This window comes from Pangasianodon hypophthalmus, chromosome 12, assembly GCF_027358585.1.
Source record: "Pangasianodon hypophthalmus isolate fPanHyp1 chromosome 12, fPanHyp1.pri, whole genome shotgun sequence".
Classification (NCBI taxonomy): Eukaryota; Metazoa; Chordata; class Actinopteri; order Siluriformes; family Pangasiidae; genus Pangasianodon; species Pangasianodon hypophthalmus.
This window is the reverse complement of record NC_069721.1, coordinates 8165181-8186364: the sequence shown is the minus strand read 5'-3', so window position 1 is coordinate 8186364 and position 21184 is coordinate 8165181. Positions and strand designations below refer to the sequence as shown.

Below are 21184 nucleotides of genomic sequence, written 5' to 3'. Positions count from 1 at the left end.
CAGCGAGCACATTAATATTTATGTGAGTGATCTGATTTGGTTTGTAGCCGGAAATACTGTCACTACCGTAATCGAACACCTTCTGACCAATCAGAATGGAGAAGTAAACAGCACTGTGGTGTAAATAAATCTAGTCGTTATAATATAATTCAGCTTTTATTGCCATTATGTACAGTTCAAAGTCCATCAAAAGTTTCCTTGCTGTTCTAGCTATCAATAATTTAGTAATCAATAATTTAATGCGTACTAGCATACTGGTTCACATCGCCGCTGACTGACTGCGTGTACTTATATGAAAACAAACGACTGAACGTATTCGTCCCTGTATGTCCTTCTTCTGCTCTGGATGAAGCTCTGGGTTATTTGCATGAGATTTTGACAAACAAATTACACCTAACCACAATCACAGCCAGCACCCTGTTTCTTTAGTGTAGTAGCCTGGAAAACACTCTGGTACTACAATTTTATAGCAGATCCTTTTCCTTTTCTCATTTATCTCAGATTAAGACAGTTCTAAGCAGTGGTTCAGAAAAAAAATACTAACTTGCATCATCTCAAAACATCTCTAAATTGTATTGTATTAAATCATAGGCTGTCTATCCTACTTTCACACCAGAAAGCGACCAAGCGACAGATGACTATTTTTTTTCTATGAAGACCAGAAGATCTTCAGCTGTCCAGTTTGGGTGCCAATGAAACTTCAGATTGCTGTTTTTGGCTGACAGGAGTGGAATCTGACATGGTCTCCTGCTGTTGTAGCCCATCCACCTCAAGATTCAGCGTGTTCTGCGTTCTGAGATGCTTTTCTGCTAATCACGGTTGTAAAGAGTGGTTATTTGAATTACCGTAGCCTTCCTGTCAGCTCAAAGGAGTCTAGCCTTTTTCTTTGTGACCTTTCTCATCAACAAGGCGTTTCCGCCCACAGAGCGGCCGCTCACTTCACACTATTCTGTGTAAACTTTTGTGTGCATATACCTGCCTAATACTGTGTAGGTTCCCCTTGTGCCACCGAAACAGCTCTGACCTGTCGAGGCATGGACTCCACAAGACCTCTGAAGGTGTGCTGTGGTATCTGGAACCAAGACATTAGCAGGAGATCTTTTAAGTCCTGTAAGGTGGGAGGTGGGACCTCCATGGATCGGACTTGTTTGGGCAGCACATCCCACAAATGCTCGATCGTATTGAGATCTGGGGAATTTGGAGGCCAAGTCAACACCTTGAACTCCTTGTCCTGTTCCTCAAACCATTCCTGAACAATTTTTGCAAGTGTGGCTCTGACTCCGTCATCTAGCCATCACAATTTGTCCCTTGTCAAAGTCACTCAGATCCTTACACTTGCCCATTTTTCCTGCTTCCAACACATCAACTTAAAGAACTGACTGTTCACTTGCTGCCTAATATATATATATATACCCCTTGACAAGATAATCAATGTTATTCACTTGACCTCTCAGTAGTATTAATGTTATCGGTGTTATTGGCTGATCGGTGTGTTTTGTGTGTATGAAAATCCCAGGAGATCATCAGTTTTTGAAATACTTGAACCAACCCATCTGGCACCAACGACTATGCCACAGTCAGTGTCACTGAGATCACACTTTTCACATTCTGATGTGTGATATGGACTAAAATTTTGACCTGTATCTGCATTATTTTATGCATTGCTCTGCTGCTACATGATTGACTCGTTGGACAATTGCAGTCGTTAACCTCCCACAAGAGATAAGTCACTCGTCTCACTTGTAGTTTGTCTCCTGCTAGTGTAAAAGCACGGATAACTATATTTCTCATACATCAGATCACTGATCCGGCAGTGCACATGGTATCTTCTCAGAGTGATTGACACCAGACATCTTCATGTTCGTCTTTTTGACTCCATTCACATTTATTCATTTGACAGACCTTTTTTTTTTTATCTACAGTGTCTTATAAATCAGACAGGTTACAATCCAAGCATATAGCTCAGTGGCGTAAGAAGGTGTATCTTCAGGAGCAGTGTTGGAATAAACCATCGTTGGTGCAATGACATAACAATGATTTAACCATTCGGATCCACAAGGAGGCGCTCTTGGAGCACTAATCGAATCACTTTGTCTCATCTCTGCAGTTCTGGTTCAAGAAGATAGGATTTCCACAGTTTCAGTGCTTGTTCTGTCCAATACATTTCCCTTTGGAACTTGTTGAGAATAAAAGAAATAATCTGAACCATATTGAATATTCAGCACAGAGTCCAGGAAAAGCTTGGTGCTGTGCGTTTTTGAGATGAAATCCCTATCACTGCCATGCTGTTGTTCCGTCTGTCACAGTGATATAAAAATAATGATGTTTCTAAAGATTTGATACGAATCTGTTTCAGTTTTATTCAAGCAGAGATTAAATATAGATTACTGAAAGACAGTTGTGGCTCAGTCATTAAGAGTGTGTGCAAGTGACTCGAAGGTTGTGAGTTCAGATCTTATGTAACCTCCAGCGTTTTTGTGTGTGTGTGAGTGTGTGTGAGTGTGTGTGCGCGCACAAACACTGTCTCCGTCTCTGCAGTGAGCATGACCCTGTGCAGGGCCATCTGGAGCATCTGAGTCATAGCCAGAGAGGTGAAGAACACAAACGCTCCAGCAGCCCTCGACGCAGCATGAAACACCTGTTTCATTTTCCTTTCCAGCTCGTCTTGCGTCCTGCAAGGACAGTAGATAACCTTAATACTGAAGGGTGTCCTCTGTAATTGATCAACCGCCGTTTGGACAGCCGCAGTGGTGTGGTGTACCTTCACGGTCGTCAGTTTGTCGAGTCTGAATCGGTTTGGTTTGGTTTCACATTGCGCATAATTAAAGGCAACAAAAAGCAAAAAAAAAAAAAACTTTGGCTGAGGGATGTGTAGGGCTGAAAACATACTCATAAAACTCTTTCATTGACTGGTCAGAAATACAGTACAGCGATGAAAAAAGGTAATCAGACCTTTGCCAAGTGTGGGTAGAAATGACAAAAATCACTCGAGCGTGGAGAACACAGAGCTGGCACTGACTTTGTTTTGGGTATCGCATCCAGTTTTTACTTTCTCGTTTTGTTCATTGGTCCAAATATCCGGGACATTACATTCAGTCAGTTTAGCAGCTCACACCTACAAAAGAAATATCGCCCACAGTCCAAAATACATGGCGTCTTTGGTTTTGAATCCCATTCACACTGCAATTGCTTGAGTTTGCTTGGAACTGGAACAAGACCACTTTGCTAAACCTGTCGAAAAGAATCACGTCAAAGAGTTTCCAGTTTGATTCAGAGTAAACACTGCATTTATGAAAAGACTTAACGTGCTTTCCAGTGCGTCAGTGCTATTACTGGCGTGTGGTATACCAGCTGACAGTTTCTAAACTGAGCAAAGCTACAAACCATTTCCTGTATTTGTATTAAAATGTTACTTGCACAATAAATGGTTTTACAGAACTAGATTTCTCAGCATGTTAACATGATTATCTAGAATATATTCTAGTTAGTAGTAACTGAGTTACTTCTTCTTTACTCCTGAGAGGTGAAGTGTTTTAACATTAGCTAGCTGCATGACACAGTTGAAAAGTTGGTTCTTTAGAAATTTCTCTCATCACAGGCAACTTTGCAAGATGTGGGCGTGAAAGTCGCAGCATGAGAGCCACACTGTTAACTCCGAATAACTAACTACGGGAACTCATACTGAAAACGAACTGTCAATCAAAGCGAGCGTGCATGTTGATCTAGTTTGTTTGAGTTTTAGTTTTAATCAACTAAACCAAATTGTGCAATTTTGTCAAAGTATGGATGAGGTTTGAACCAATTTGCACTAATAAATTTTTGCCATGTTTTTAGGTGAATAAAAACAAACTGCGTATTGTTTTTGTATTTTTTGTATTTCGGGAAAAAGATGTTTCATTCAAGCAATTAACAATGTGGATGAAGGATGAAAAAATGTCATGTTTGTGTAACCAGGTTTAATTTCCCAGAGAATTTGGACACGGAAGAATTGACGATCAGTCTTAATAAACTACGATTGGTTAACACATTTGAAATTTTAAAACTGTCCACCATCAATTGAGAAATCAAAATCAAACAATTCCCACAGATATAATATTTCGATATATTGCTCACTCTTGAGTTCTATGTTCTTAGCCTGATTTGCCAAGTTAAAATCAACTATACTCACCCCATTTAGCAAATACAGACATTATAAACATATTTTGATGTGTTTATATGCTGATACACTTAGGAGACCTTTTGCAGAATGCTGATTGGTCACATCCATAAAGCCTACACCGTGATAAGTGTATGTGAAGCGATGGTCGGGGAAAGCAAGCTGTTAATAACATAAGACGTAACTTTCCTGAACTTGTCGTTTCAGATCCGTGTACGATGATCAGCCTAACGCACACAGGCGTTTTATGGAAAAACTGGACGCCAGAATACGAAACCATGACAGAGAGATCGAGAAGATGTGCAACTTCCACCATCAAGGTTTCGTCGATGCCATCACAGAGCTCCTCAAAGTCCGAGCGGATGCAGAGAAACTGATGGTAAGCAGACGTGACATGAACAAGCCGCAAGTAGCTTGTTTATAGTTTACTGTTATACTAGCTGAAGAAAAAGCATCTCAGGTGCGCCGTCCGTCCATATTAACAATGATATTATGTCTCTGAATATTAGGAAATTAGTATTAGCAAGGAAGCTGATGGGACTGTGTTAGTGTTACCATGGAAACAGGTCGTGTTTGCATGCTTTGCTGGTAATTAAATTACACACAACTGTCAGTAAATACTGGGAAATGTAGTTCAGTGCAAATGACATCACAGGTTACACAGTTTTATGGAAATGCGATCTAAAAATACTGAAAGACGCATCTGACTTCTAAGTCATTTATTCATGAAGAACTTGTACTTTGAAAGAAATTAAAATTTATTGCGAAGGATAAATTAGTGCGAATTTGACATGGTCACATGATTTATTTTAATCTGAGAAATGAGAAATTCCTCTTACAGGAGAAAACTTGCATGATGGCATTATGAATGAGTCCATTTAGAACAGGTTTTTGATGTGGAATAAAAAGAAATATTAAGTTTCCAATTTTTTGGGGAAAAAAAATGTTTGTTCAATTAAAGCGTTTTAACAAGTAAAAACTGATCAGCGCGTTTAGAGTCTTGGTCAGTCCGTTTGGTCAGTCACGATCGTAACCCTTCTCAGCTTCAGGAATGTCAGAGGCTTCAGGGCAGGATTAAGATGGGATTCAAGCTTCATTCGTCAACATTAAACAGAGTTCACTGAACCGGGCGTGGAACAGGATGATCGGTTTACTTCACGATAAAACGTAGTAGGTCTCGAAGTGATTTATATTTCCAATGATTTCTGAAGGTGAGTTGAGCGTTGGCGATGTGGCCAGAAATCTTATCACGGTCTGTTTTTTTTCCCATTTGATTCCATATTGTTATGTTGAATTCTCAATACTGATTGGTCAGAAAGTACTGACTCATTTTTATAACAGCAGCTCGGGCAGTATTGCTGGCTCTAATTCAAATCACAGGTTTATATTAACATACAAAAACGTATAAATGTTGATAGGGTGAATTTCCTCTAAGGAAATTTGGAGATTTTTGGAAGGAGTCTCCAGTGTCAGTGCTTTGTAACAGTCAGAGGTAAAGCAGTAGCTCTGAGTTTTCCCCCTTGGGAAGGTCTTCAGGACAGACCACTTTGTACTTTGTGGTTTCTTGGTAACCTAACAAGCTGTATTTATTATCTTTTATCTCTTATTGAGTTCATGAGAAAGTAAGGGAATGACTGTTTATAGCTGTTGTGTATAAAGTACTATGTGTCATAAATAATGTGTAATAAATAAAAAACTGTGATGATGGTATAAGAGGAATAAAGCACTTCGTAACAGTAACTTCGCCTCAGGTCGCATCACACACTTCAGTGTTGGTTATTTTCCTATAACTGCACACCGCATCGTGTTTTATTCCTTATGTAATATATGTATTGTAAGACACAAGCTAAAATAGTGCTGATAATGAATTGAAATTGAATTTGAACATAAATTCTACTGTTTGCTGCTCCTGTGTTTTTTTTTTTTGTTTTTGTTTTTTTTTTAGAAATACCAGTTTGTCCACTGTCCCTTCGAACTTTGCAACTAATTTAAGAAATCTGACCCAGTTTCACCTCTGGAAGGATATTAGGCTTTTTTGTCTCCACAATCTTCTCTTGTTCGGAGGCAGATTCCCATGTCTGTCCTTTTCACATGCATAGCTAACATGTATCAAAAGAGCAGACTGGCTGCTTTGGTGTTTTTGCGAGGACATGTGGCTAGATTTCCTCTCTCGCTCTGTGTGTGTGTGTGTGTGTGTGTGTGTGTGAGAGAGAGAGAGAGAGAGAGAGAGAGAGAGCAGGAATGTTCAACGTATAAGCCTTCGCTGCTGATACAGAATTAAGGGACGCAAAATAATAATTTGAGCAAAAAATATCTCATGAATTAGAATTATGAATTTTTTTTTTATCATTGTCATTATATTGCCAAGGTTTTTGCTCATTTTTTTAAATTCAGTCTGATGTTCTGAAACTTCATGAAGTCTATTAATGTGGTTTGTGCTTGTACGATGATAAATGTGCAGTCACGAGTATAAAGTTTCAAACGCACTTTGTGTCCTGTGTTTATACTACACACAGAGAACGTTGGCGGTTGTTGTGTGTTAACACTTTTAGATTTGGCAGAAACTTTAGTCTAAAGTGTCTTCTAAATAAGGCAGAAGTGTTAAAGGTTTTGCTCAAGTGTGTCTTTTTGGCCACTCCTGGGATTAGGAAATCATACATCTTTGTTTAGTGTTGCTGTCTCGTAACAATTCATGATGAGATTCTTTTGAGTATGTCTGTTTTTATAGTCTACTGATGCCGCATTTATATGTTTCTGTTTTATTTGTGAATAAAACGCACATGAACTTTACTGTATGCCATGTATATGTAACGCAAGAGCTGTGAGTTCATGATCTGTGGTAAAGCTTGTGTTTGGCAATCTGAAATCTGAACTATAAACAACAGAAATATGCATTTGCTGTTCCGTCTTGCCCCTGAGAAGTTGAATAGTGCAGATGGTTGCCTTGAGCTGAATCGGAGGCCAACTCTCTTTAGCTCTCTTTACACTTCGGAGAGGGAAAGATGTGCAGCAAACGGTGCAGGGGTGGCTCACTAAAGCTTTTAATTATATAAAGCATATTCATATAACAAGGGGGCAAACCCTGCATCACTGGGGTCACCGTCCCCTCATTGTCTGAGGAATAAATGAGATTTTTAATAAACCCTGAAACTTTATTCATCTTATTACGATGACCTAATGAGATGTACTATGTGGGAAAGTGCACGGTCACGCGGTCCCTGCACCTGCGCCGCTGTACCGCTGCAGCGTGTCCACATTCGCTCTTAATCAGCCACCCAGCGTTCTCATTCAGCTAAAAAAATATGAAGGTTTAATTACCAGAAAATGCAATCCGCTTCTTGCCCCGGACAATGAATGGCGCATAGAGCTCATTGAGGTTATCAAGAAGGGACCAGTGGTCAATTGGGTCATTGATTTGAATTGTTTGACAGAACCGGAGGAGCAAACAGAGTTCAAAAATCCCAAGTCGAATTGAGAAGTTTGTCACAGAATCTGTTAGAAAGGGCTGTCATAAGCGATTATCGCGCTTAACAGCTCCGTGCCGACCAAAAGTTCAAGTTCCCGCTGCACATTTTAATTTGAATTTGCATTCCTTTGTTCCTGACTCCTCATCAAGCATGATCTGATTATGAGAGTGAGCAGCTACAACGAGGCATTGTGCAGTTATTTGTCTAACAAAAGTGATCTTATGTTCTAAGGGCCAAGTGACTGACACCAATCGAAGACTTCAAGACGCCGGGCGAGAGGTACGGTACTCTGCTGCTTTTGTGAACACTTCTGCTGTTAGAAAAGATCGGACAATAGCGCGGAGTGAACTGTCTTATTAATTATGAGGGCTCTGTACTCTTTGACCTTCTCTTATGTAAGGTGACGGCTCAGACAGAAGAGGTGATTCGCTGCAGGGTTCAGCAGAGGAACATGGCCACCACTGTGGAGAAACTGCAGCTCTGTATCCCTGGTAAGATTTGTGATGCTAAACACTCATATACCCACAACACACACACACACACCCTTATTACCTTTTAATACATCGCACTTTATTACACTATGATGCGACAAAACTGATAATAAATAATTAATAATAATGATAGAACTCCGATCTTTAAATGCTTACAGCGGTTCTGTTGATCAGTCTCAAAGGCCATTTTATTAGATACATCTAGCTTGTAGCAACAGTCATCAGTATTTACATCAGATATACAATATTAATGAATGCAGCTAGACACAATAGCTACACACTGCTATACACAGCTATACACAGCTATAGCCGCCCTCTACCTCCACCTATACGAAAAGCTTGTATTTGGTACTGTATATTTAATCGAAATGTGCTTCATGGTAGCATGATGCACCTCAATCCTGTAACTATAGCAACTACATATACTTTTACTAGGCAGATTAATTCATAATTAGCGTGCACAGATGAGATACGACCTTTTCAGAATCAGAAATGCAGATATACGTGGAAACTTTGAAGAAACCGAGCAAAATAAAGTGCAGTGCAAAGCCACCATATAATACTCCTGCAGTTAAACATATCGGGAGAAAATAAACATGTTGTATACACATGTAAAGATAAAAAAAAACAACTCATAGCTGAAATTCTGGGCAGTGACTTGCTGAGTATTTGTCGAGGACTCAAACACGATGTCCTAGCTCAGACACTATTAGAAAAGGATACGCACAATGGTCGAGTCGTCCTCTGTTTGGGAATTTATATGTGTGTTTGTGTCAGTATTAATGCACTTAACTAACTAACTAGCTTGCCATATTATATTACAATATTTTAGCTAACATTTTTATCCTAGTCAGTTAGATTTCTGGGAAATAAAAACAGGCTTGCTTATGGATTTATCCCTTTCTGTGTATGAGAGATTTATGTGATAAAAGGGACAAGTTTCCAGACAATCAAAACACTTTTCAGTTTGCAGTTAGTGCAGTGCAGTTTCTTTTAAAATACTTGATTTCTTGAAATTCTGTCTTTCACTGGTTTCTCTTCACTTGTGCTTTTTTTGTATTATTAATGTAAAATATCTTGTGTTATCGTTATCATATATGCTATTTTGCACTGTCCTATTTTTCTGTCTGTCCTGCTTACAGTTTTGGAAATGTACAGCAAACTGAAGGAACAGCTTGAATCCAAAAGGTAAAAATCCTTGTCATTGTCAAATGTTTTATTATAACATGGTTTGACCTTGTTGCTCATGGGTCTGTTGAAATGTTGCTGCATTGGTCACATTGCTTTAGTTTGAGAAAAACAGCTGAAAGATGTTAAGCCACATTCAGAGAAGAGGCACAGGGTCAATGCGGGGTCACACCGAACCTCGAAATAATGACCCTCCTTTGTCCATCAGCGTTGTCCCTGCCGGTCATAACACATCATAAATGAGTAACCTATTCAAACGCAAGGACAATTGACCTTGTATGTGCCCTTCTTCACAGCACTAGCCCACACCAGCGCAGGCCCATCGCAGGCCTCCTCCAAATGGAGGCAATTAGAGCAGTGCGTACTCACGTTAATGCGCGGGTCGCCCCTTCTCGCTAATGACTGGGCCGGGACCTGCTCTATTCAGACAGGGATGCTTTCACAGTAAAGCTTCCTGGGAAGAGCACTAAGCTCGATTCAGTGCGAACATTAGTTAATGGATGTCTGAAAAACCTTAGTGGTCATAACAGTAACGTGTCATCACAGGAAATCAATGTGAATATATTTTGGGGAGCAGCTTCAGTTTTGTTTTTATGTTTTGTTATTTCTTTTGTCAATTTTCAGCTCTAGTGTTTACTTTTTTAGATGGTTAGGAAATGATCAGGAAATGTCTCTTTTATGAGAAAAGTTACAGGTATTGCAGTGACCTAGTGCCAGACATGATCATGAGTCCAATGGACACCACTTGTACTATCACAGATTGTATTATACAGTGAGCTCTTCTCAGATCCACCGTCAGGTAAATATCATGTGAGCCAGTACCAAGTGTGACACTTGTCTTTGTAGAGGTTACCCAGTAGAATATTGGCATAATCATAGGATAGGATGTATATGTTGGGTGTTGATAGCTCACACTAAATGTATGGCGTCCTGGGAACCCCATTGGATGTAGCTGTGGCTGAATTCTGGCAAACAGACAAAAATGATACAATAATAATAGGAAGATATTTCTATTATTATTAGATATCTAAGTATTTGGGGTTTTTTATTTACTTTCAAATTTTTCTTAGCCTTTCGTTTTTTATCAAATTTTCTCCCCAATTTAGTCATGGCCAATCCCCCCCCATCAGGCAGCTCTCCCCTATCACACGACGGCTTCCAACCAGGGAGGGCGAAAGCTAACACGTGCTTCCTCCGAGGCACATGAAGCCTCGGACTGCATCTTTTTGAACTGCTGCTCATGTAACGTCACCCATAACACTCAGAGGAAAGCGTCGTCTGCCCACTGCTAGTGACTGGCTAGTGTCGCTGTGATTGATAGGGGAGAGAGAGTATGCCAGATCTCCCTGAGAGCAGGGCCAGTTTGGCTCTCTTGGGCTCCCAGCCACGGATTGCTGCGGCATCATCAGGATTCGAACTCGCAATCTCCAGATGATAGGACGAACGCTTTTCTGTTGCGCCGCTTTCTGCGGCAGTCACGCTAGGTAGATCACGTTAGGAGCCGGTTTAAAAACAGTGGCTGAAAAAAAAATAGTTTGGAATTAAGGCAGGTATAAAGACTGATGTAGTTTCCATGGTCATATTTATTATTTTTTTCTATTTTATTTATTACATATTAAGCTGGATGCAAATTAAATCAGTGTGTAGCAGTTGCTTTTAGACAGTAAATGTGTTGGTGTCTTTAAATGGAATTTTTAAGAGCAATTTTCTTCACATTTGAAAATGCTGTACTTTCTCTTGTGGTTTAGATACATGAAAAAGAAAAGAAATTTCAGTTCAGTTCATGGTCAGTTTCACCGTGTGTAGAGTTTTCTCAGGCTTCCACATGATATTTTGTGAATAAAAGACCCCTATTGCACTTCACTCCTGAAAAGTTACTGAAATTAAAATACAAAAGGGCTTAAAACTCAAACAAGGACAATATTATTTTAAGTTTTTTCTACTCGCACCAAATGTGTCTCTGGTAAAATGCCCAGATTGAAATTAAGGAATAACTGTATACCTCTACTCCACAATATCTCAATCATATATGCATTATGAAGAAAACTATTTTAGAAACCAATACTGTGATTTTTAGTGAGATTGTATTAATATTATTTGACCATATTTACAACTTACTATTGTGTATGTGTGTGTGCTGTATATTCTGGACTTGCTTTAAATTACTGTAAAATCTTCTTCACATTAATGCTTTAGATCAACTTTAGCTTATCATGTATTTGAGTAATGCTGACACTGACGGTCTCATTCTCCATACCAGATACTACGCTGCACTGAAAACCATGGAGCAGCTGGAGAACATTTATATTCCCAGAGTGAGCCAGTATCGTTTCTGTCAGATCATGGCTGAGACTCTGCCTAAACTCCGCGAGGAGATCAAGGAGATCTCTATGTCGGACCTGAAAGACTTCCTGGAGAGTATCAGAAAGCACTCGGATAAGATTGGTGAAACGGCAATGAGACAGGTAGGAGTCTGCTTTGTTTTTATCTCTGCTTTGGAGTTACACACTTTGGAGGCACATCTTCAAATGACTTTTAAAGAGATTAACTTTTATAATTAACCTCATTGAAAAAATGATAATGTGTATAGTTTTGCTGCACCTGTCATACTGCATAAAAGGTCTTATACATCAGAAAATACAAAATACAACATCTCTCCTGGAGTGAGCTAGCAGTCTTCATGAGGCTCGTTGGCTATTTGAAAAGAGGAAACCACAAATTTAAACGTCTGGATTGAATTTGTTAGCTTTTGGTGTTCAGTGAGTTCTTCTAACCAGACTGATGTTCTGATCCAGGCCCAGCAGCACAGGACGTTTATCAGCACCGTGCAGAAGCAGGCGAATCTCGGCTGTGCTAAACCCCTGTACAGCCTCAATGGCAGAACAGCGCTCCAGCACAATGGCCTGGCTGTAGAGGAAACAGTCGACGAAGAGGAGGCTGATGATGAAGTACGGCAGATTTGGTTCATCATCATAAAACCAGTGCTCTAATGTGTTGAAACCATGTTGAAATTATGCGAAGTTGAATTGAGATGTTTAGTTCTGTCCCAAAGTCAAGCTCATACTAAGGCTCTGTGTTTGATCTTCCTCGTCAGGTGTTAACAGTTCAGGATCTGGTGGACTTCTCTCCTGTTTACCGATGTCTTCACATCTACACTGTTTTGGTACGTAGCACATCACCAGTGTTATGTACACCACCAGTGGGGTTCTGTAAAGTTATGAAAGGATGTTTGGGATTTTTTTTCTTTGCTCCATTGAGGAACATTCCTGCAGGGCACACTGCTCAGTCATCCCCTCTCTGAGTTGACAGTGTGAAATCAATGACTTGCCTCTCTGCAAAGTAGCTCACCAAACATGAATGGCTTATATTGGCGCAGGGATTTTTATAGTTTAGACTGGCATGCCATCACTATTGTTTCTCTCTTCTCATTTGGTCAGCACTAATCCTGTGTCCATAAACACGGTGAAAAAATGCAGGGAAACTCTCACTGTCTAATAGGATTGACCGAGCCGTAACCTCCTGTCCTTGTAAAAGCAAACAGAGAGAAAGACCTGAGATTTGGGCATATAAGTTATGATAAAGCTACACGGGCACTGAGTGGAGGATAGGTCAGTGTTCAATGGCACGTGCTTTGGTCAAGAATGGCTCTGCTAATGCCTGGGGACTTTAAACTGCAGCCCTTCAACGAAGTGAAAAACATGCGAGAACCTCAGAATGAGGCAAAAAAGATGTGGAAAGGTAGACTAGCTTGTATACCTGTGCTTGGGAATAATCACATTAGCCATTTTCCCCACTATAGGACTGAATGGTTTTACAGGTTTTAATGGCAGTTCCAGCTGGACAGAAGGGAGTAATGACTTTACTGCTCATCTTGGAACTGCATAAGTATAGTCCAGGTCTAGGTCCTGATCTTGGTGCTTAGTCTTGGTCTCTAATCCAGTGCTTGGTCTTGGTGTGGGTCTCTGTGCTTCTGTAGTCTGGGTGTCAGTGCTAAGTCTTGGTCTGGGTTTTTTGCTTTGTCTTGGTCTGGTCTCTGTGCTTAGTCTTGGTTTTAGTGCTTAGTCTTGGTCTGGCTCTTGTGCTTAGTCTTGGTCTGGGTCTCTCTGCTTAGATTTGGTTAGGGTATCAGTACTTGGGCTGGGTCTCATGGTTAGTCTGGATTTTGGTCTCAGTCTTGGTCAGTGTCTTGGTGCAAGCTTTGGTCTGGGTCTCATGCCTCATATTGGTTATGTTATTAGTATTTTTCCACATCTTTCCCATCCTCTTTTGGTATGTGTTGTCAGTTCAGCTCAGGGAAAATGCCCAAGATGGTGTCATGGACGAAACGCTATTCCCACTAAACAGTTAAAAAAAAATTGTATAATTCCAAATCCTTTGTACTGTGGTGAGCAGCGACAGTAATGAGTCTTCATTTAGCAGCACAATTGAAAAGAGACTGTAACTATTCATGTGAGTCTGTGCTATTGAAGAATGTCATGATGCAGCCAAGGTAATCATTCAGCTCTTCAGCTCGGTTCAAAAAAAGTTTAGGTCAGTGTTATCGTGTGCATGCTGGGTAGAGAATTGAGGAATGGGTCTGCTTCCAGCTGTATGATTTATTATTGCAGGTTACAGAAGGAACCTAGCCAGACTCTTGATGTACCTCGCAGTACTTTCACTCTGTAGTGCTTATCCTCATTTGCCCCAGCTGTTACCCCTGCCAGCTCTCTCTTTCCTACAAAGATGTAAATGCACAATCATGTCAAAACCTGTTAGTCTGGGCCACGGTTTATGCACTTCAACAACATACTTTGATGCGATTCACACATCATATTCCCCTGGCACCACTCACGCAGGCCTGACACACCTGCAATTCTGCTTGCAGCCAAAAGCTGGAAACTTCCACTTCCAGGGTTTATGATTAGAAGATTTGTTGGATGCGTTCCTGCTTTTGCTCCCTTCTGGCCGCCTCACTCACTAGACATAGGGTAAATCTGTCATCACAGGATGCTCGCGACACCACAAACATGCCTGTGATATCTCTCGTTGGTGTTCTAAAATTTTTTCTAGATCACAGTGTGGTGGCATGTGTTTCATTTACACTCAGTAGGTGGCAGCACGGCTAGATCTTAGATTGTTCTTAGTGTAAATTTGTTTTGTTCCAATTAGGCCTCTAACTTTAGTATGCTCATTAAACCACATGGATGCACTTACACATTTAAAACTTGGTTTGGTGTGTTTTCTACATTTATTACCCCTTGCTTGGCAAGTACACTAGAAACAGCGTACTAATAAATATATGTACATTAATGTTGTGTGTTACGGCTCTTTTCCAGGGTGACAGAGAGACGTTTGAAAATTATTACAGAAAGCAGAGGAAAAAACAAGCAAGGCTGGTGCTGCAGCCCCAGTCAAACATGGTGAGTGCTTTCTATATCCTCAAACATCAGCACCCTTGTTTTAGTAAGCCCTTCTTTAAACGTGTCTCTTGTTTTGTTCCCAGCATGAAACAGTGGAGGGCTACAGAAAGTACTTTAACCAGATTGTTGGGTAGGTCTCTCTTTTTGATTTAGCATACATGATTTTATTACATGTTTATTACAGTTCCCAGAAGGTGGTGTTGAAGTGTTCTTCACTCTGCAGGTTTTTTGTCGTGGAGGACCACATATTGCACGCCACGCAAGGTTTAGTCACCCGGGCGTTCACCGACGAGCTGTGGAACATGGCCCTGTCCAAAATCATCGCCGTGCTCCGCACACACTCAGTGAGTAGCAAATACACTTCTGCTCACACACACACACACAAACACATACGGTATACACCTTGATTTACTTGGCTTCATTCATGAAGAGAAGAGGATTTATTTTCAACCCCCTCACTCCTCTAGTTGTTACCTCTATGGCCTGGTCCCACTCCCTCTCTCTTGTTTTGTGATTGAAAGTTAGCTAGCAGCGGGAGAGGGCCGGCTTGACCTCTTTGTTCGGGCCGCAGGACTCAGGCTGTGAGCCCCAGCCATGGGGCGTTTGCATAATCCCTCGCTGATTTACAACTGACTGGGCCCTCCAAACACACCGTCAGCCCCGGCGGTTTAGAATATTCACACTTAATCTGCTGTTATTGTTGCAATCTGTCCTCATTAGGCCCAACTGACCTCTCCATTAGATCAGATTGAATAGAGGGCCACTGAAAAGGCTCACCAGGAAATGGTTCCAATTATCATTCCGAATGCCTTGTTTTGAAAATAAACTTCACCAAAAAAAAGCAGGGTGGGGGAACTAAAGCCTTCTTAACTCAAAAGATATATATCTAAATTGAACTCTGAGAATTGAACACATTTTATATATTCCTGGTCTGTATAATAGTAGTCTATATAATATAGTCTTGGTCTGCATCCGTCCTGTTTGGTGGCAGTTGTGTTGGTAATATTTACAGATTATATCCCAGAGAAAGTGTGCCTCAGGATTTTATTGTGTGTGTGTGTGTGTGTTTTTGTGCGTGGATACTGGGCTGTGTAAACGGCACGAGGTGTGCTGCCTGAGGTGTGGACTGACGTTCTGTGTCACAGCTCGGGCGACGCTCATTTAGCGTCGTGATTTACGCACTCGCTCCCTGCTTCTTAGTGAGGCAGCTAGAGGCAGGCCACTGCTCCCTATGTCAATGTTTATCAAGGGAACCGCGCTAGTGTGAGGGATCATAAATCAAAAAAGCAGCACCCATGCATGCCAGTCTGAGGAGGACTTTCCTTTACACATGGTACACACAGAGGGGCCTTAGCTGAAGGTAGCCATGTTTATGCTGGTAAAGCAGAAATCTGGGTTACGCTTACAGATTTTATTCTTTCAGGTTAAGGTTTAAGGAAAATTACATTACAAACCTGTTATTTCTTGGAATTTCTGATTTGAGAAGGATTTTCTGTAGCCTCAGCGACCAAAAAAGAAAGAAAAAAAAAGTCAGCTTCAAGCCAGATTTGTATGTTTTTTTCTGATCCAAATCTGATTCAAATTTCCAATTATGATTTTAGTACATGCCAACACTGATTACCAAGTTAGATAGAATTTTATTCAGGCTTGGACAAACCCAGGCTTGAATGCAGGTCAAGATAGGTGAGTACCTGGCCTAAGACAAGAAAGAAGTGGCCTGTCTCCTTTCTTCATGTAACAGCTCTTCAGGATCTGTTGTTGTATGCACAAAGTACATTCAAACCCTGACTGGACATTGTGTGTCCAGTCTTATGTAAAACATAAAAACATAATCCAAGACAACCTCTCCATTCGGGCAACTAGCTACCTGGATGAGGACTGATTTATTTCTTTTATAGCGCATATCCATGAGCACGTCAATTACTGTTCGCAGATGCTCGCATAGCATCCGTCTTCATACATACATGTGATGTGTGAATGTCCACTAGGGGACAGTATCACATGACCCAAACCAAGATTTATAGAAAAGGGAGTGTGAAGAAGAACACAAACAAAGCAGAACGCTATGTTTCATTATAGGAATAATGAATAGAAATTGCTTTGAAAAATGCTGGGGAAAAAAAACCAAGTATGAGAAAAATATAAAAATATAAACCAAGTCAATTCTCACTGAAAGCATTTCTGAAGTGTTTTCACTCGTCTGTATTCAGCAGTATAAAGACGTTCACTTATTGAAGCACTTCAGTTTAATCACTGTTTAACAATTCTAACAAGTCACAGCATGATGGATGCATTCCCAGGATTAAACTGGCCGTTGTAATGGCTACAGCTGGTCTACATCACTTTATGATTGTAGTTTTCTGTAAATAAATTGTATACAATAATGTGATCATGTGATGCATGATATGAAATGCAGGGGAAATAACCTTATATACATTCTCATTCTGCTTCTGTTAAGAGTTTTATCATAGAGGAGACATCTATGGCTGCTAACTACATTAATGTGTGTGGGTTAAAACTGATATTTTACAAAGTAGTGTTTTATCAGTTTCTGCCACTATATTTTTTAACAGACTACACTTTCACGAAGGGGATAGGGTTAGGGGAGCACATCCTGTAGATGATGGAAAGTACCGGATGCAGGAATGAAAAGTTTTATTCTCTACACTCCGAACGATATTAGTCTGAAACCCTTGGAAGAAGGTTTCGTTACGTTTCGAGGCACACAACCGAACACACCTCCCAAAGTGCATGACGCTGAGACCTCACTCTGCTGAAGCCTTATGACACATGGCGTGTATGTGAAGGGTGGATGAGCCAGAGAAAGAAGCTTTGTGTGTGCAGGCATTCACTAATCCGGCCCTTCGTCACATCCCCCGGCTGGGTCAAACGCTGCGCTCCTCTCTTCACCCGCACCGACGGGGAGGGAGATGGCCATGCACTTATTCTGATGCTAATGGGATTTAATGACTCATTAATATACCAGAGTATTTGATCAATAAGTGACTGGCTGCCAGTTAGCCATTGAGAGTGTGATATTGAGTCTAATCCAGTTTAATAGTTCTTCATGAGTGTGTTTATATATCAGGTGCTGATTTGACGATGCTGAGGACAGAGCAGAATGAGTGTAAAGCAAACACTTTATATCACAGTATAAGAGGAAACTGTGTAACTTTGTACATGAATAAATTCCAGTGTGTTCACTGAAACTAAAAATATCACAACAATCTTGTCATCCTCACTCAGTACCAAAGCTGATCTGATAATAGAATGAAATTATTAGAACAGTACAAAAGAAAACTTACAGTTAACTTACAGTTAATGCTAGAATTTGAGGCAGAATTTGTGCCTCTATTTGTGCTACTTCGGTGAAAAACATACTGAAGGTTACAAAGCGCTGACACTGGAGACTCCTTACATAAATGCAAAATAAATGTCTCCTTACAGAAACCTTCACCATATCAAAGATTTTATGTTTTCCTTTGTTAAATATTGTGGGTTTTTTTTAAGACCATTTAATATCAGTCTTAGGTTATGTGGACCCTGTGAATGAGCTGTTACTATAGAAACGATGACGTGTTGGAACGAGCGCTTTATTATAAGCCTGTGAATTAAATTACAGCCAGCACTACTATCAGAGCTGCTGTTAGAGAAAATTACTCATCACCTTCTGACTAAACACATTTGAGATTTAAACAGTGATGTGGTATCAATTTTGGAGAGTTTAAATAGGATTTTGATTAGCAGTGATGATGCATTTAAAGCACTGTTATTTTTATTTTATTGTTTAATTAAACTTTTTCCTGTAGTTTCATGTATAATCATATTGACTCAAATATGAATCATGTATTTGACTCACAACTCATTTGACTAACACAAGGGCGATATGAAGCATTGCCGTGCAATCTTAAGTGCAGAATCTTTAATATAATATTTTGGTTTGGATTTAATTCGTGTTCCTCGTCCACAGTCTTACTGCAACGATCCTGACCTGGTCCTAGAGCTGAAGAACCTGATCGTTATATTTGCAGACACATTGCAGGTATTTCACACCTTATGTTCTCACGCTGCGAGGTTTCCTGACAGTTTGCACTGGTCAATCTGCGATATTGAATATGTACACACGTTTCCTTATATCAACAGTTCTGACATTTGTGGTTTTGACACATTGGCTGTTTTTCTCCATCTTGTGTTTTGACCAGAGTTATGGCTTCTCAGTGAACAGACTCTTCGACCTGTTGTTTGAGATTAGAGATCAGTACAATGAAACGCTGCTGAAGAAGTGGGCGCTGGTGTTCAGGTAATACAGCATTTATACTTTAGTCCTGCGCATATCAATGCTACATCATGGAAAGAGTCTTTTCTTTATCATTTGTGTTTTTCTTTTTTCTTTCTGGCAGAGAAATATTTGAGCTGGACAACTACAGCCCCATCCCCGTAGAAAACGAAGCAGAGTACAAGCTTGTGGTCAGTAGATTCCCCTTCCACGATGCCGAGATTGAAAAGGTTTGTTCAGCCTTCTCAGACGGACATACCGACATTTATATTATATAATTTAAAGAATTGTGCACGTCAGATAGGATTATGTATTTGTGACATTTTTAGTGCAATCACTGCATTCTTTTTTGTGCTTTATTATTTAGCAACCATTTCCAAAGAAGCTGCCCATGTCCCAGTCAGTGCCTCAGATCTACATTCAGGTCAAGGAGTTCATCTATGCCAGTTTAAAGTTCTCCGAGTCACTACATCGCAGGTGAGTGCACGTCATGTTCATAATGATCATTCCTGGAGATCCTAGCCTCTCACCTGTGTCATACTGAGCAAAATTCTCACACACACTGATAAATCCTGAGTGATATGCATTCAAAGTATAAGGCTCAAGTTCCAAATAGCTTTCATTATAGGTTTATAATTACTGTCTGATGATGTGATTGAAATCAGAGTTCCCTACATTGCAAAATCAGCAGCACTACATAGAAGGTTGTTAGAGAAATGTATGAAGAACTGAATTAGTGACTGAAGTAGACGACTTTGTACACTTCATTTCATGCAACACGCACAACATTAGCTTGCAGTCCACACAATAATTTGAACTTTTGTAGCACAGTGCTGTTGTATGCTCCATTCTGATTGGTCCAAAGGTGTTGATTAATGTAATACAACAGCATGACTCAGAGAATAGTTCCGCCTGCAAGATTTATATCAGTGCAATCATTCGAAAACATTATCATTTCTATAGAAACACCTTACACAGGGACTTATATGTGCAGGCATTCATTATAAACAGATTTTAAAATGTGTATGATTATTGATATTGTGAAGTTTTCAGGGAGGAGACCTTTATTTAGCATTTGTGGAAGGAGTCTCCAGTTTCAGAGCTTTGTAAACAGTCAGAGGTAAAGCTGTAACTTTAAGTAAACACAAGGGGACGTCTTTGCGGTTGCCCTGTAACATGACAAGCTGCATTTTTTGTATTATTAACTACAAGAGAGAGGAACAGCTGTTTATAGCTGCCATAATGTAAGTGATAACAGGAACTAGGAAGGAAGTGATAATAGGATGTTTCATATAACTAAAAAACTAATAAAAAGCATGATGTGTTGGTTTTTCATTAATAAAAAATATAATTATTGGCAAATTGTTGTGGTGTAAGAGGAGTAAAACACTTCATATATGTGCTGTTATTGGAAAAGTGAATCAAACCCGGCAATACAGTGAATTATGGGTATTCACTGTGGGATCCCTCATGGGATCAATAAAGTATATCTATCTATCTATCTATCTATTCCGTGGCCCCTGTGGTATATCATTTCTACACTGCCTATCGGTGTGCTATTCTGTTTTTTTTTTTAACACGGCTGCAAATAACAGACTCTGAAACTGTTACACTTTATAGTGAATAGGGCATAGGGTTTTGTACACATACTATCTTAGCTACAGAACAGTAACAGTTTAAGAACTTGTGCTGCTTTAACATTGAGCCAAAGATATTTGTTCTAAGTAAAGTGAAAGCTTAACCCTGAGCTAATTTAGAGCGCTAGCCTCCATCATTGCTTCCATTGCCCAAACAAATTGATCGAGAAGTGATAGATTAGCAAACAGGTTTTATCACTGAGCATCTGGTCGTCATCTGAGCAGGATTTGAGTAGCAGCTTAGCTCTTTTGTCAGTCATGTCTTGTCAGCGCTGTTCTGTGGAGCTCTTATCTGAAATATGGCTGGAGAGAGTGACTTAACTGATACTGTCTGAGGGAAGCTCCATTCTGACCCACCTACAGCCAATCTGCCAATATTTGTTCTCTTTAAACTCTGTGGCATTAAGTGAGGTGTTTTGCATGCTCGGTGCTGTGCTGGCCCAAATAGAGAGAGAAAGTAGCTCCAGTCTACAGATGGCATTTTCATCCGCATCCATAACATAGAGCTGCAACATTTTTCCCCAAGAGTACCACTCTATGGGAATGATGTTTATGTTTGAGCCCTAACTT

The 21184-nt window shown here is 40.1% G+C and overlaps 1 protein-coding gene across 7 annotated transcripts in view; it reads left to right on the top strand.

Moving 5' to 3' along the window:
• The window catches only part of exoc6 (exocyst complex component 6), a 52572-nt gene that overhangs the window by 11455 nt on the left and 19933 nt on the right, over window positions 1–21184 (top strand). For all 7 annotated transcript variants that reach the window (XM_026915594.3, XM_026915593.3, XM_026915591.3 and 4 more), the window contains exons 2-15: window positions 4364–4535; window positions 7855–7902; window positions 8024–8114; window positions 9257–9302; window positions 11563–11767; window positions 12098–12250; window positions 12397–12465; window positions 14618–14701; window positions 14785–14831; window positions 14925–15045; window positions 18672–18743; window positions 18904–19001; window positions 19102–19207; window positions 19345–19454. In XM_026915594.3, the coding sequence (XP_026771395.3) occupies window positions 4364–4535; window positions 7855–7902; window positions 8024–8114; window positions 9257–9302; window positions 11563–11767; window positions 12098–12250; window positions 12397–12465; window positions 14618–14701; window positions 14785–14831; window positions 14925–15045; window positions 18672–18743; window positions 18904–19001; window positions 19102–19207; window positions 19345–19454 (1422 nt within the window). The remainder of the gene's footprint in view (window positions 1–4363; window positions 4536–7854; window positions 7903–8023; window positions 8115–9256; window positions 9303–11562; window positions 11768–12097; window positions 12251–12396; window positions 12466–14617; window positions 14702–14784; window positions 14832–14924; window positions 15046–18671; window positions 18744–18903; window positions 19002–19101; window positions 19208–19344; window positions 19455–21184) is intronic.